Source organism: Xyrauchen texanus, chromosome 17, assembly GCF_025860055.1.
Source record: "Xyrauchen texanus isolate HMW12.3.18 chromosome 17, RBS_HiC_50CHRs, whole genome shotgun sequence".
NCBI lineage: Eukaryota > Metazoa > Chordata > Actinopteri > Cypriniformes > Catostomidae > Xyrauchen > Xyrauchen texanus.
This window is the reverse complement of record NC_068292.1, coordinates 37,864,845-37,878,091: the sequence shown is the minus strand read 5'-3', so window position 1 is coordinate 37,878,091 and position 13,247 is coordinate 37,864,845. Positions and strand designations below refer to the sequence as shown.

General features: G+C 36.4%; 1 protein-coding gene across 4 annotated transcripts; it reads left to right on the top strand.

The window, feature by feature from the left end:
* The first annotated feature begins 4,889 nt into the window (after window positions 1–4,889).
* Window positions 4,890–12,825, top strand: LOC127657934 (T-box transcription factor TBX20-like). Of its 4 annotated transcripts, XM_052146947.1 has the most exons (9): window positions 4,890–5,203; window positions 6,161–6,413; window positions 6,743–6,907; window positions 7,464–7,572; window positions 8,280–8,438; window positions 8,701–8,777; window positions 10,369–10,484; window positions 10,594–10,954; window positions 11,147–12,825. In XM_052146947.1, the coding sequence occupies exons 1-8, from the start codon at window positions 5,077–5,079 to the stop codon at window positions 10,932–10,934; spliced, it is 1,347 nt and encodes a 448-aa protein (XP_052002907.1). In that variant the 5' UTR covers window positions 4,890–5,076; the 3' UTR covers window positions 10,935–10,954; window positions 11,147–12,825. The 4 variants fall into 4 exon arrangements, with proteins under 4 accessions (XP_052002907.1, XP_052002908.1, XP_052002906.1 ...); XM_052146948.1 differs by having other exon boundaries at window positions 10,372–10,484; window positions 10,594–12,825; XM_052146946.1 differs by having other exon boundaries at window positions 10,594–12,825.
* The last annotated feature ends 422 nt before the right edge of the window (window positions 12,826–13,247 follow it).

Here is a 13,247-nt window from a genome sequence, read left to right as displayed (position 1 = left end):
CAAGTTCTCACTCACTCACACAAGACTAATGACTTTAAGCCACTTTCACTCTGGGCGCACGAGGCTACCCCCACTCTCAAATTGGCCTGGTAAAAATTAGACACAAGCTGACAGAACAGAAGAGTTTGAGGTGATGAGAAGGCAAGAGGCCAGACTCCAACTTCCTGGGTTGATTTAGCCCTGCTTGAGCAAAGACTCCGACACCTTATTCTTGTTTCAGTCCTTAACAAGCCTAATCTGAGATTGGTCTAACACCCTTTCTACAACCCCCCCCCCCCTTCTCCTCTGAACACTTATCCTCTACAGTCAATCCACCCTGCATACGCCTGATTCAAAGCCTGATCCCGACAGGCCCCGGTCATGGCCCAGGTCAGAGCAGAAAAGAGTTGAGAGAAGGGGCAGTTTAGACGGTGGGGTGGGAGAGTGCAGCGAGCCGGCGCTGCATTTGAACTTAACCTCCCCGTGCCCCAAGACAGACGTGGCAATTAGCACCAGGGCTCAGCATCAAAAAGAACAGCGCAGCGTGAAGCTTGTCTAATTAGTCATATGAACGGAGGAGCTGGCTCAGCCACTGCATGCCTGTCAGCCCAGGCTAGTTTGGAAGAGAAGGGCGAATATGGGGGCACCTCTGAAAATTGAAAAAGATATGCTCCATCTATTTGAACAGCCTGATTAAATAGGACTTAATGTCCTGCTCCAGAATTTTAAGATCATTACTAACCATGGCAACTTAGTACAACTGACTGTATTGCATTTGAGGCTTCTGAATGGAGGATGATTGCTGTATTTCACACCTCTGGATTATAGATAAATTATTATTCCACTGAATAATGTGGGAATGTTAACACTGACAAGATTATTAGCACTTCAAACAATAATTTAGAAATTTACTGTATGTCTGGGGAAACAACTGTACACATTTAACTTGCATTTGAAAAATGCTATTAGTATCAAAGCACACCAAATGTACTTTTAAATTAAACTGTAGTTTACTATTTTATACAGTTTATAATTGCTATCAACTAGCCTGTAGCATCGGATTAGATTTGTATTTATTTATTAATCTTTTTTTTCTTTTTTCTTTATTATCTCTATGGCATAAAAAGAAGAAACATATTTATTCACATAAAATATATAGAAATGTGATGGGTCACGCAGTGCTCCTCCATCCACACCTTGATTGACCTGGCTGTGTGTCATCCCAGATCATAACCGATCCTCCACCAAATTTTACATCGGTGCGAGACTGTGTGGCTTAAGCCTCTCTAGGTCTCTGTCTAACCATTAGATGACCAGGTAGAGGATTGGTGATGATCATGGGGTTCTTCACCAAGGCTGGAATTGGGCAGATTCGTTTTTGTGAAGGATGCATTAATCAAGCCAAGAAGAAGGTTATCCTGGAAGAAAACTTGCTTCCTACTGCTCTGACAATGTTCCCCAACTCTGAGGATAATTTTTTCCAGCAGGACAATGCTCCATGTCACACAGTCAGGTCAATCAAGTTGTGGATGGAGGAGCACCGGATCAAGACCCTGTCATGGCCAGCCCAATCTCCAGACCTGAACCCATTTGTAAACCTCTGGAATGTGATCAAGAGGAAGAAGGATGCCCAAAAGCCATCAAACAAAGCCAAGCTGCTTGAATTATTGTGCCAGGAGTGGCATACAGTCACCCAACAGCAATGTCAAAGACTGGTAGAGAGCATGCCAAGACACATGAAAGCTGTGGTTGAGAATCAGGGTTATTCAACCAAATATTGATTTCTGAACTCTTCCTAATGTTAAAACATTAGATTTGTGTTGTTTAAAAATGAATATAAACTTGTTTTCTTTGCATTATTCGAGGTTTGAAAACACTGCATCTTCTTTGTTATTTTGACCAGTTGTAATTTTCAGCAAATAAATGCTCTAAATGACAACAATTTTATTTGGCATTTGGGAGAAATGTTGTCAGTAGTTTATAGAATAAAACTAAAATTTTAATTTTACTCAAACACATACCTATAAATAGTATATCCAGAGAAACTGATAATTTTGCAGTGGTCTCTTAATTTTTTTCCAGAGCTGTATATAGGTCAAATGTTTTGAAACACTTGACTGAAAGAAAGATGATCTTAAAAATATTTTGATCTGTAGGCGTATGCGTAAATGTCTGAAATAAGTTTTTTATAATTGTGCCACCATATGAATATTTTTATAAAACGAATATTTTATTAATAAAAAAAAATTAATTGATGACTTGGACCAAATAATAAAGAAAAGAAGCCAAAAAGTGCCCAACATTGATGGAAACTCCTTTAATACTGTTAAAAAAAGCATCTCAGGGTGATACCTCAAGAAGTTGGTTGAGAAAATGCAAAGAGTACATGTCTGCAAATTCTAGGCAAAGTATGCTAATGCTAAAAGATGCTAAAATATAACACAGTTTTGATTTATTTTGGATTTTGTTTTGTCACAACATAATTCCCATAGTTCCATTTGTTATTCCATAGATTTGATGACTTTACTATTATTCTATTAATTCTAAAATTCTATTAATTCTATTATTCTATTGTTCTAAAATGTGAAGAATATATATATATATATATATATTCACATTTTAGAATGATAGTAAAGTCATCAAACTAAGAATACCATAAATGGAACTATGGGAATTATGTTGTGTGTATATATATATATATATATATATATATATATATATATATATATATATATATATATATATATATATATATAATAAAGAATGAATATTAGAAATTGTTTCAACACCTTTGACCTGTAGTGTATATATTTATAATCTGACAGCACATAAAGTCATACAGTTTAACCATCCTCTTCAGTAAAAGTTCAATATTCAAAAAGCAATTGATATTTAATTATATATATATTTTTTTAAACAATTTACCTGTATGAACATTTTAGGGAGTCGCGTTATAGCCTATACGTGAAATAGAGATTATTGTTATGAGGTGACATTAATGCACCTGTAGGGTAGACGAATTGGATTCCTAATTAGCCTTAAGGGTAACTAGGCCGAATAACTGAGCAATCATCAATATGTTGTCCAAATATTCTCACCACCTTTAACCTCCAGTCTGATCTACCGAATCGAATATAGAACTGTTGTCTGTTGAATTGAACGCGTCTTCTTTAAAGTCCCGCCAACTCAGTATGCAGTGTGGCAATGTTTTTTGCCAGTCTGAAATACTGACGGGCACGTTTCGGGGCTTTGCTGTGGCTTTAATATGCGCCTTTGGCCGACTGACACATCGGCCCGAAAGTGTGAATAATATTCAGTAAGGAGTTACGCTAAGTGGGAAGGCTTTTAGCACATTATCCGCTGGCAATTGCACGGTAATCTAATTTTTCCTCAGCCAAGGTCCCTTATAATATATCTGCAGCATTGGATTTGCATTTGAGTGTCGCCTTAATGGGTTTAAACGCTGTAGATCTGGGGCTCTTGCGTCTCTCCAGAGAGAGTGACATTGAGGATGAGAGGTGATATCTCAAGCGGGAAAAACACACGAGTCAGCGCTTTTGAGATATATTTATATAGGCCTACAGACTTTCTCATGCGGCACGAGCACGCGCTACAAGTGCAAGTGTACAGTGGATGGTAGAGCTAAAGAAAGATTTTTATTGAACGGATATTCATTCTATATTCATATATATAGGCTATACATATATATATAGCCTATATATATATATATATATGTGTGTGTGTGTGTGTGTGTGTGTGTGTGTGTCTATTTGTAAAGCTTTTGCCATTCCAGTGACGAAAAAAAATTCACTTGACTCTCAAATAAGGAGCATGCAAGAATTTCTGCAAAATATCCCTCGCATTGCCTCACCACGCTATCACTGCCTGGGGTGTCTTACCATTTCGTGTATTGACAAATATGTAAAGAGCTGTGAACACTTCGTTTAAAGCTGCAGGAATTATTTCATCAAGCTTGATCGGCATGAGCACTTGACAAAGGGCCTGTGTCTTAAATCTGGCATCTGAGAGCGGTGACTTGAGATGGCGTCTAGACAGGATTTGTTCTTATCAAAAGTTCAAAAGGATAACGAAGGAAACCGGCTATCCCGTAACTGTAACTAATCAGATGAGAATGTTATTGGTTTTGTGAAAATAACAATAATAGGCTACTAAAAATTATATAAATAAAATTAATTGGCTAGCTGTTATTATTATTATTATTATTAGGCTATTATATAAATATTATTGTTATGCTAATAGGCTGTTTTTTTTTTTTTTTTTTTTTTTTTTGCCGTTCTTATCTGTTTTGTTTTGCCTTGGTTTTGTTTTTATTTTTCTTCTTGCTTGCATGTTAATTTTAATTAGTGAACACTGAAGATTTGGTGGAATGATGGAATTATATATAACCTTTTTGTGTAGACAGATATGATGTGTAAAACTGTAATTACGTTTATTTCGCATTTTGACAGCTCTGTCAGGGCTGCCCATGGGATATTTTCGTTGGAATCGCAGCGCCCCGTAAATGCAATCCCGAATCTATGGCTAAGGTTTAACTCATGAATATTAATCATATTAAATGACGTTAAATAGTGTGACTAGTAGTTTGTAAGCTAATTAATATTCACAAGCCACGCCTTTATTATATTTAGATTCGTAAATTCGCTACTCTCCTGCGCCCGCCTACCAGCGTCACACCAAATCATGAAGGCGTACGGCACGTGACCTGAATTACATTAATGAGCACATCATCTACCATAGTAGGGTTTGCAAATAAGCTCACTGAAGACGATGGAGGGTGTAAAAGAGCCAATGAAGTAGAAGAAACACAGCGATTGGTCGTAGCTGAGCACGGCGAGGGAGTTCCTGAAATTAAGGGGACTGCAAGTGTCCAACACATACAATGACAACCTTGCCTGTGCAAGAGTACTCAATGGTGACTGGAGCACGAGACCCACAATGCCCCAACCGTTTTGGAAGTAACAAACACAACAGCCTGTAGCCTACAATCCTTGTTGTGCTTACTGAAGTATTCTTGCGCAATTTAAAGGTTAATTCTGGACATTTCTGGTGTTGAGAGCTGTTCTGAGCACTGGTATCATGGAGTACACCACTTCCCCAAAACCGCAGCTCTCTTCCAGGGCGAACGCTTTCTCAATAGCTGCTCTCATGTCAAGTGGAAAATCGAAGGACAAGGAATCGGAGGAAAACACCATCAAGCCGTTGGGTAAGTGCAGATGTTTGGCCACAAAAACGAAAGTTTTGAGCTTCTGAGGGCGAGCCTCTGGTGTTGCGCATTGACACGAGCACCACTGACTGCGTTGGCAACAATGTTTTGATAGAAAGAAAAATATGTATAGGCTATCATCAGAATGAGTATTTAAATGATGGCAAAGATTCTCACGGAGTTGCAGATTTTGTATTTTTTCTATTTCGCCTCTTCTGGTAGTAGAACCATATTCGTACTGTTTATGAAGAGTAATTCATTCAGTAAACTGGAAATAAAATGCACCATGAGATAATAAGAAAATGCAGTCTTGTGCCTCTTGTATCTCTCTGGGTTCTCTGTGTTTTCTAAAGCTATTATACACTTTCCAGGCGAAGACATCTAAATGAATTGCTTTACTTCAGTGAATCAACAGATAACACAGTTTATGTGCCTATACCGTAAAATGTTTTTTAGACACTTTACAGTCCAGAAATAAAAAAAGAACAAATTCATCAGTTACTGTAAGACTTAGGACTTAATACTTTTTATTCTGGATTCTTTTTGACACTTCGATACTGTTTATTAGGCCTATGCATTATTAGACATACCAAATTGAAATTGAAAATATTTCTGACCAAGCAATTTGTAAATAATCAAATAAATTGCTGCATCTAGTTAGTTGTTGTATGCAGTTATTATTTGTTTGATGTTGTACCTATGTGCAGAATGGCAATTATGCTATTGGTATTATTGGTATTATCTTTGTATATAATAAGGCTACTCTCGCTATACGATGTAGTTAATGTTATGTAAACAGTAGGCCTATTATGCTATTCTTGTACATACATTTAGTGTTTTAAAGGAACAGAACATCTGCATGTTAGACTTTAGTAACCCAAAATAAATCCCCAAATGCAATACATTTGTGTACATGCAAACTTATATTTAATATATATTATATCATTTTAATCCTAGAACAATTCGTTGAAAAGTCGTCATGCAATCAAAACCTCGGCGACCTGCCTTCTGAAACCCACGGCGACTTCAACATCAGCAGCAGCAGCAGCAGCAGCAGCGCGCCTCCGTTATGTACCGAGCCGCTCATTCCCACGACCCCCGGCGTGCCCAGCGAGGAGATGGCCAAGATCTCATGCTGCCTCGAGACTAAAGAACTGTGGGACAAGTTTCACGATCTCGGCACAGAAATGATTATCACAAAATCTGGAAGGTAAAAAAGTGCTAATATGATTTTATTTCAGTTTCCAGATTTCTTAGGTCATTATAGTTTATGCATAGTTTGTTTATTAAATTCAACTGCGCAAAAATCGTGTGAAAGCATAACTTTATTTTAACAGGTGTTGCATTATTATTATTATTATTATTATTATTATTATTATTATTATTATTATTGTTATTATTTTATTTTCATTCATTTTGCATTTCTATAGGACTAAACATGAAATTGAAAATGTAAAAGACAATTCTTAATAATCATATTAAATGTAAGTACACTAAACTAAACCGTGACTGCCTGTCCACATTATATTCTTTTAACAGACGAATGTTTCCGACGATTCGTGTATCATTTTCCGGAGTGGATCCGGACGCCAAATATATTGTACTAATGGACATTGTTCCAGTGGACAATAAAAGATATCGATACGCCTACCACAGATCATCGTGGCTTGTTGCAGGAAAGGCAGATCCACCTTTACCTGCAAGGTAAGAAGACTTTCGAATTATAGCCTATATGCATATTCTGTTTATAATGATAGTTATTATGTCATCGTTTAAATGTAATGCTCCGCTGCAACTGATAAATGGGAAACAAACAAAAAACAAAACAAAACAAAAATAATAATATAGGCCTATATATACTAATATATATATTGATATTAATATTGAAAACAGCCCGTTTTAAGATGTTTAAGATGTTACAGCCCGTTTTAAGATGATATTCACTGAAAGTGTAATTCGGAAAGTAAAAAAATAATAATTATATATTCCACCCAATAGGTTACTCATAAGCAATACAGCAACATTCTATTGCCTTGCGATTTATAGAATTTTTACCCTCAAATCGTTTCTGTTGATTTAGACATTTAGAGCAAGATTCAGCACTTTTTTTATAAATTGAAATTCGATCAAGGATGTAAATATGGACTTAAGTAAAATGTTTTAAAATGATCGAATAAATGACCTGTTACGATCTGCAACATGAATAAATGGACTAATCGGTATTAACTTATTTTTTCTTTGTTTGTTTTTCGTTTTGCAGGTTGTACGTACATCCAGATTCGCCTTTTACGGGAGAGCAACTATTAAAACAAATGGTTTCTTTCGAAAAAGTAAAGCTTACAAATAACGAACTGGACCAGCACGGACACGTAAGTCCTAAAGAATATTTGCTATGTGTCATTAGCGTTTATTTAAACGCTTTATGTTTTATTCAATTTAATCACAACAAATGTCGGCTAGCCTTATTGCACCACGTTTTACGATTATTATTGAAAAATAACATTTTAAGAGGTGTAGTTTGTTTAAAAAAATAAAAAGTCTGATTATGTTTAAAAAAAAACATTATTGTTTTCTTTTTCTTTTTCTTTTTATTCTATTCGTTTATTTAAAATTATTTAGAGGAAAATTAACTGAAGGAAATTATTCCCGTATTACAAATCATAAAGCGGATGTTTAGCGATAGTCAAAATACAAGCATAGCGTGGAGGTCTGAAATGTTTTTTCATAGGCCCCTACAGTAAAAAAAAAAAAAAAAATTCGATCACACAAACACGATATGTAAGATTAATTCCACACATTACAGCTGCTCTCTCTGAACTCTAATTTGCAGTCTGCCTTACCTTTAAAAAAAATGCAGAATTAGGCCTAACAAAAATAATCTATTCTTTAACATAAGATGGCATTGTACTTGGCATTTTTATTCATAGAAAACTCTTCTGCTATTAAGCATTACTGATTACTGCTATCTGTTTAGCAATGTGTAGAAGGTTAATGCAGCTTACATATATTTCTCTTTATGCTCCAGACAATAAATGCCAATACATTTTCTCATATTTCTGAACATTTTGTTCAACAGATCATCCTGAACTCTATGCACAAGTACCAGCCTCGAGTTCATATCATCAAGAAAAAAGATCACACAGCCTCGCTTCTTAATCTGAAGTCTGAGGAGTTTCGTACATTTGTCTTCACTGAGACAGTTTTTACTGCAGTCACAGCTTACCAGAACCAGCTGGTGAGTAAAACAACATTACTTCTTAGTATTGTATAATACAACTAAACCAGTTTACTAATGATATTATTAGGTATAAACACTTAATTATACTTGTATAATAATACTTGGAAAATTATTACTACTACTGCTAGTACTTAGAAAATAAATAGATAAGTGTGTCTTGGGCAATGATTTGTACTGTTAAGCACTATCCCAGCCAGCCTTATGTTTAATTTAAAGCTCATGACGTTGCTAATTTAGACTTTTCTCATTTTTGCTACAGATAACCAAACTGAAGATTGACAGCAACCCTTTTGCCAAAGGCTTCAGGGACTCCTCGAGACTTACTGATATTGAGAGGTATGAGGAATTCTGTTGCTATAGATTTGTGTTGATTTAAGTCCTATGTTCAGTAAAATGAGTGATTGCCGTGCGAGGGGGCAGCTGCGCAGGGGAGTGAAATGTGTGTTGTGGGAAACAGTCAGCGGCTCTCATTAACAAGTGCATAAGTGACTTTTCATTAGATAAATTCTCATTAGAATTAGCTGTGTGTGGGAAGGTGGGTTGGTTAAATGGAAAAAGAGAGAAAATAAGGCAGAGTAAAAAATGAGGACTGTTTTAAAATGAAAATACTTATTAATTTTTTTGTATTTATAAATATATCATTAAGTTTTTCTTTGATCTTTAAATAGTGCGTACATTTAAGTCAATATTAATTTGGTCACGTGCAAGAAACATTGTCCAAATGAGTCACTTGACCTAACAACAACCAAATGCCTCAAAAATAGTTTGATAAGGCTGTAAATGCTGGAAATGACAGATTTTAGAAATGCACTCTCAAATTAGCATTCAAATAAACATTGCGAGTACGTTCCGTATGAGACCAAAGAAAAGAACAACTGAAAGTCAATGACGGCCAAAAATACAAGACCAAAAAATGCATCCTGCTCTCTCTCTCTTTCTCTTTCTCTGTCTCTCTCTTTCTCTTTGGAAGGGCTGTGAATTAGATCTGATCAATTGATCTTCAGGGAGCTGCAGAAATCGCATTAGTCTGGAGTCGGGCACTGCACTAAAACACAGTGTAATTCAATTGGGCCCGGTGACTGATTGAAAACAGCCACCCAAGTTGTAGGGCTGCGAGGCCCCTCTTTTCAGGAGCGCATCGCAGATAAAAACACACATATTTGTATTGCGCTGCTGACAGATATTGCACTTTCCTAACCTAATTGGGAGGCTAATGTGGACGCATGGCTCTTGTGATGCAGACCATCTCAGCCTGTCTGAGGAGTCTAATCTAACAGGAGCTAATGCAGTTACTGCAAAGCAAGCAGACACACTTCTCTCTACGTGCGTGTTGTGTGTTAACATATTTTTATGCACTTGTTGTTTAGGCTAGATTGGGTGGACCTATGGCTTGTTTGTTTGTTTCAAATAACAAGCCAAGCTGCCTCATGTTGCAGAACTATTACTTTAAAATGATAAATCAAGACACCTGAAATGTCCTGGTCATATTTAACTCTAAATCATAAGTAAATATACAATATTTTTTCATAAAATATAAAGCCATATTTAAGGACCATTATGTTGTTGTTGTTGTTGCTTGCATTGTGACACTTAAGCTCATTTTCATGTTTTAGGACACTTAACCACAATTAAACCCCCAATTCTCATTACCGCAATTATGGTATTGTTATTTTGGAGTAAAATATGACCTGGACTTTTCTTGACAGGGTTTGTGAGAAGCACCCAGGTGCTAAAATCTGTTATGTGTTGGAAATATTGGAGGACTGTCAATTACATTGGAAAAATGGTTTGGTTTGCATTTGGTTGATTTTCAGTTATTCAAATTGTAATCTCTTTGGGCTAGTTATCCAATTTTAAGTATTTTTATTAAGTAGTTGTGAGTAAAGAGATATATTTTGGGCCATTTTGTTTTTTTTTACTTTTGCTGTAGGGAAAGTGTTGAGAGCTTGATCCACAAGCACTCTTACGCTCGGTCGCCCATTCGGACTTACACTGGTGAAGAGGAGACCTTGGGTGAAGATGGTCACTCGGCACACAGCAGGGGTAAGAAAACTCTCGTATAGCTCAGCTGAATATGTCATAAGTTATTTTGTTGTATGAAAAAAAAAAACGTAAATAAAATATGGATTGTGTCCAATTTGTCTCTCTGTAGGTTCTGCTTTCACTGCATCAGACAACCTCTCCTTTAGTTCTTGGGTCACTGCCACATCTGGTTTTTCCGGCTTTCAGCACCCTCAGTCCCTGTCAGCCATTGGAACCAGCACAGCTTCATTGGCCAGTCCTCTTCCTCACCCCATCCAGGGCTCTTTACCCCCTTACAGTCGACTGGGCATGCCTCTCACCCCCTCTGCCCTGGCTGGCTCCATGCAGGGCAATGGGCCTACCTTCCCCTCTTTCCACATGCCACGCTACCACCACTATTTCCAGCAAGGGCCATACGCTGCCATCCAGGGACTGCGCCATTCTTCCACAGTCATGACCCCGTTCGTATGATTCCTACCACTTTAGAATAGGTCAGCCTGATAAGATTTCCCAATCGCTGGCATGTGAAGACATACAGCACCCATACACATACGTAAACACTTGGTTACATGAACATCTCCTCATTATCAATATTTATGAGGAAGAAGCCCAGTTCGCAACATGTAAATAAAAATTGACTGCCACGACATTACCTAAAGACCCGGACACTCTGTTTCTTGCAGATGTACTTCAGGGAAGAAGAAAAAAAGGCCCAATGGACACGGATTTGGGTATACCAGAACCTCAAGCATGAGTTTTTAGCATTGATAAGACTCAGAAATGGAAAGATCTGTCTTCATCTGCAGACATGTTTATGCTACCTTTAATGATTCATCTAACTCCCTTATCACTCCTATATACTTTCAAAAAAAGGAAAACCCAGCCAGAGCCAAACAAGGGAGGACCTTACTGACTGTAACATGCTGAACATAACAAGGGCGAACACTGGACAACTGCTGTTTCTCATTCTCCACGATCCATCACCTCTTTAATGATATGATATCAGCAGAGCAGCCAACCACTCGGTCTTCTCATCCAAATTGTTGACAGTAGAAGGCGCTGTGTTGTCAGGACATTGCGATACTGGATGGAAACCTTTATCAATGGAAAATTTGGTCAGGCCATCATAGGTTTTATCTTTATATTCAGATAAGTATACTTCTCTTTTGCAAGTTTGAATCAGGACATTTTATCTGTTTTGTTTAGTTTGATTGCACAATCAACAATTTAGTTGTTGCTATTCTGTTACACTTGCTAAACATTACAACAAGAAAGTTATTCAAAAAAAAATTGGACTGTGTGGAGACGGCAAACTGCAATGTACATGATGGCAAATGTAATTTCTTCTTAATATGACCCATCAACAGATAGTCACTAACAAGAATTTATGTTAATGCTTATTCACTGTCCATCCTATATGTATATGGCTAAAGGTTGACACATATTGCTTATGTGTCAAATTTGAATGTGATTTTTAACAGTTTATTGAAACAGCGAATGCTCATCTCTTTCCAGCACTAGATAACTGATCTATAGCCGCCCAAGGCTGCTTGTCGACAGCCAGCCAGGATGAAGTCCACACCTGTAAATAATGGGCTTACTTTTAACTAATAGGCTTGCATTTTCCCCAGGGTGATTTGTTGCTGAAGTGGTCCCATTTGTACAGTCACATTGATGACAATTCATCAACATCCTGTAACCAAATCACAGAGAAACAGTGCTAGCCATAATAGCCAGATGTAGGAACTGGACGGCGAGTTTGTGCGCGTGTGTGGAAGTCATTTGTAGAAATTAAGAGACAATAATATTTGTGAATTTTCACAATAAAACCCATTAAAAATGACAACATTGCACACTTGTGTAATAATCATGCAGGCGCTCTCAAGTTATTATTCCAAAACTGACCTTATTTTAAAAAGTGCTTTTCAAGGTTCTGATCTGTGTGTTCACATTCAATGTGCATTTGAAATGTGATGTCATAATGAGCCAATAAGACAAAGCAGATAAGGAATTTGCATTCCTTAATCTATGGTCTGTGAAGTCTGGTCACATTTAAATTCAAAACATGGAATCCATGAAACACATCTTGTGCCAACTGTTTCAAGCCTTTGATTTGTTATCAACTGACTGTACTGGTAGTTACAATTTATTAGCAAATGTTTTTCCTTTCTTTTTTTCTTTCATTTGTGTGTATTTCCAATTCAAATGTAACCTCTTCTTGAGGAGACATCTAACAATATTTTGTTTTGATGACTTTTTTTAAGTGCAATATATTTATTTCAGCTCTATGAAAAATATTTGGCTAATGTAATAGTTGAAGCAATGATAGATGTTATTTGTAAACAAGGAGAAATATATATCACCCATCAAAATGAAAATGTGTGTGTGTCATTTTTTACGTTGTCAGTTTGCATTGTTTACATTCTTTGCAGCCTACCAATCTATTATTAAAGTATTAAAGAAAAATAACCAACATAAAAGCAAGTTCAACTCTTTTAAATTAGGTTACATTTAGTTAAGTGTGAATTGTACAATAAATTAAAATAGAGTAGCTAAATTTGTAAGACAAAAAATTTAAATGTAATATATTTGACCTGTGAAGATAATTTAGCCAACACATTTATTTGGTAAAATCCCATTTAAATGTTTCTATTCAGACGTATTAAGAGTTTGTTTTTGTACATAATTGAAATGTGAGGAACAGTAATTTAAGCATCAGTCTATAAAAAACAAAGCTGCCATGAAAAATCTTAATTTACTTTTCAAATGTATTACCTCAAAATT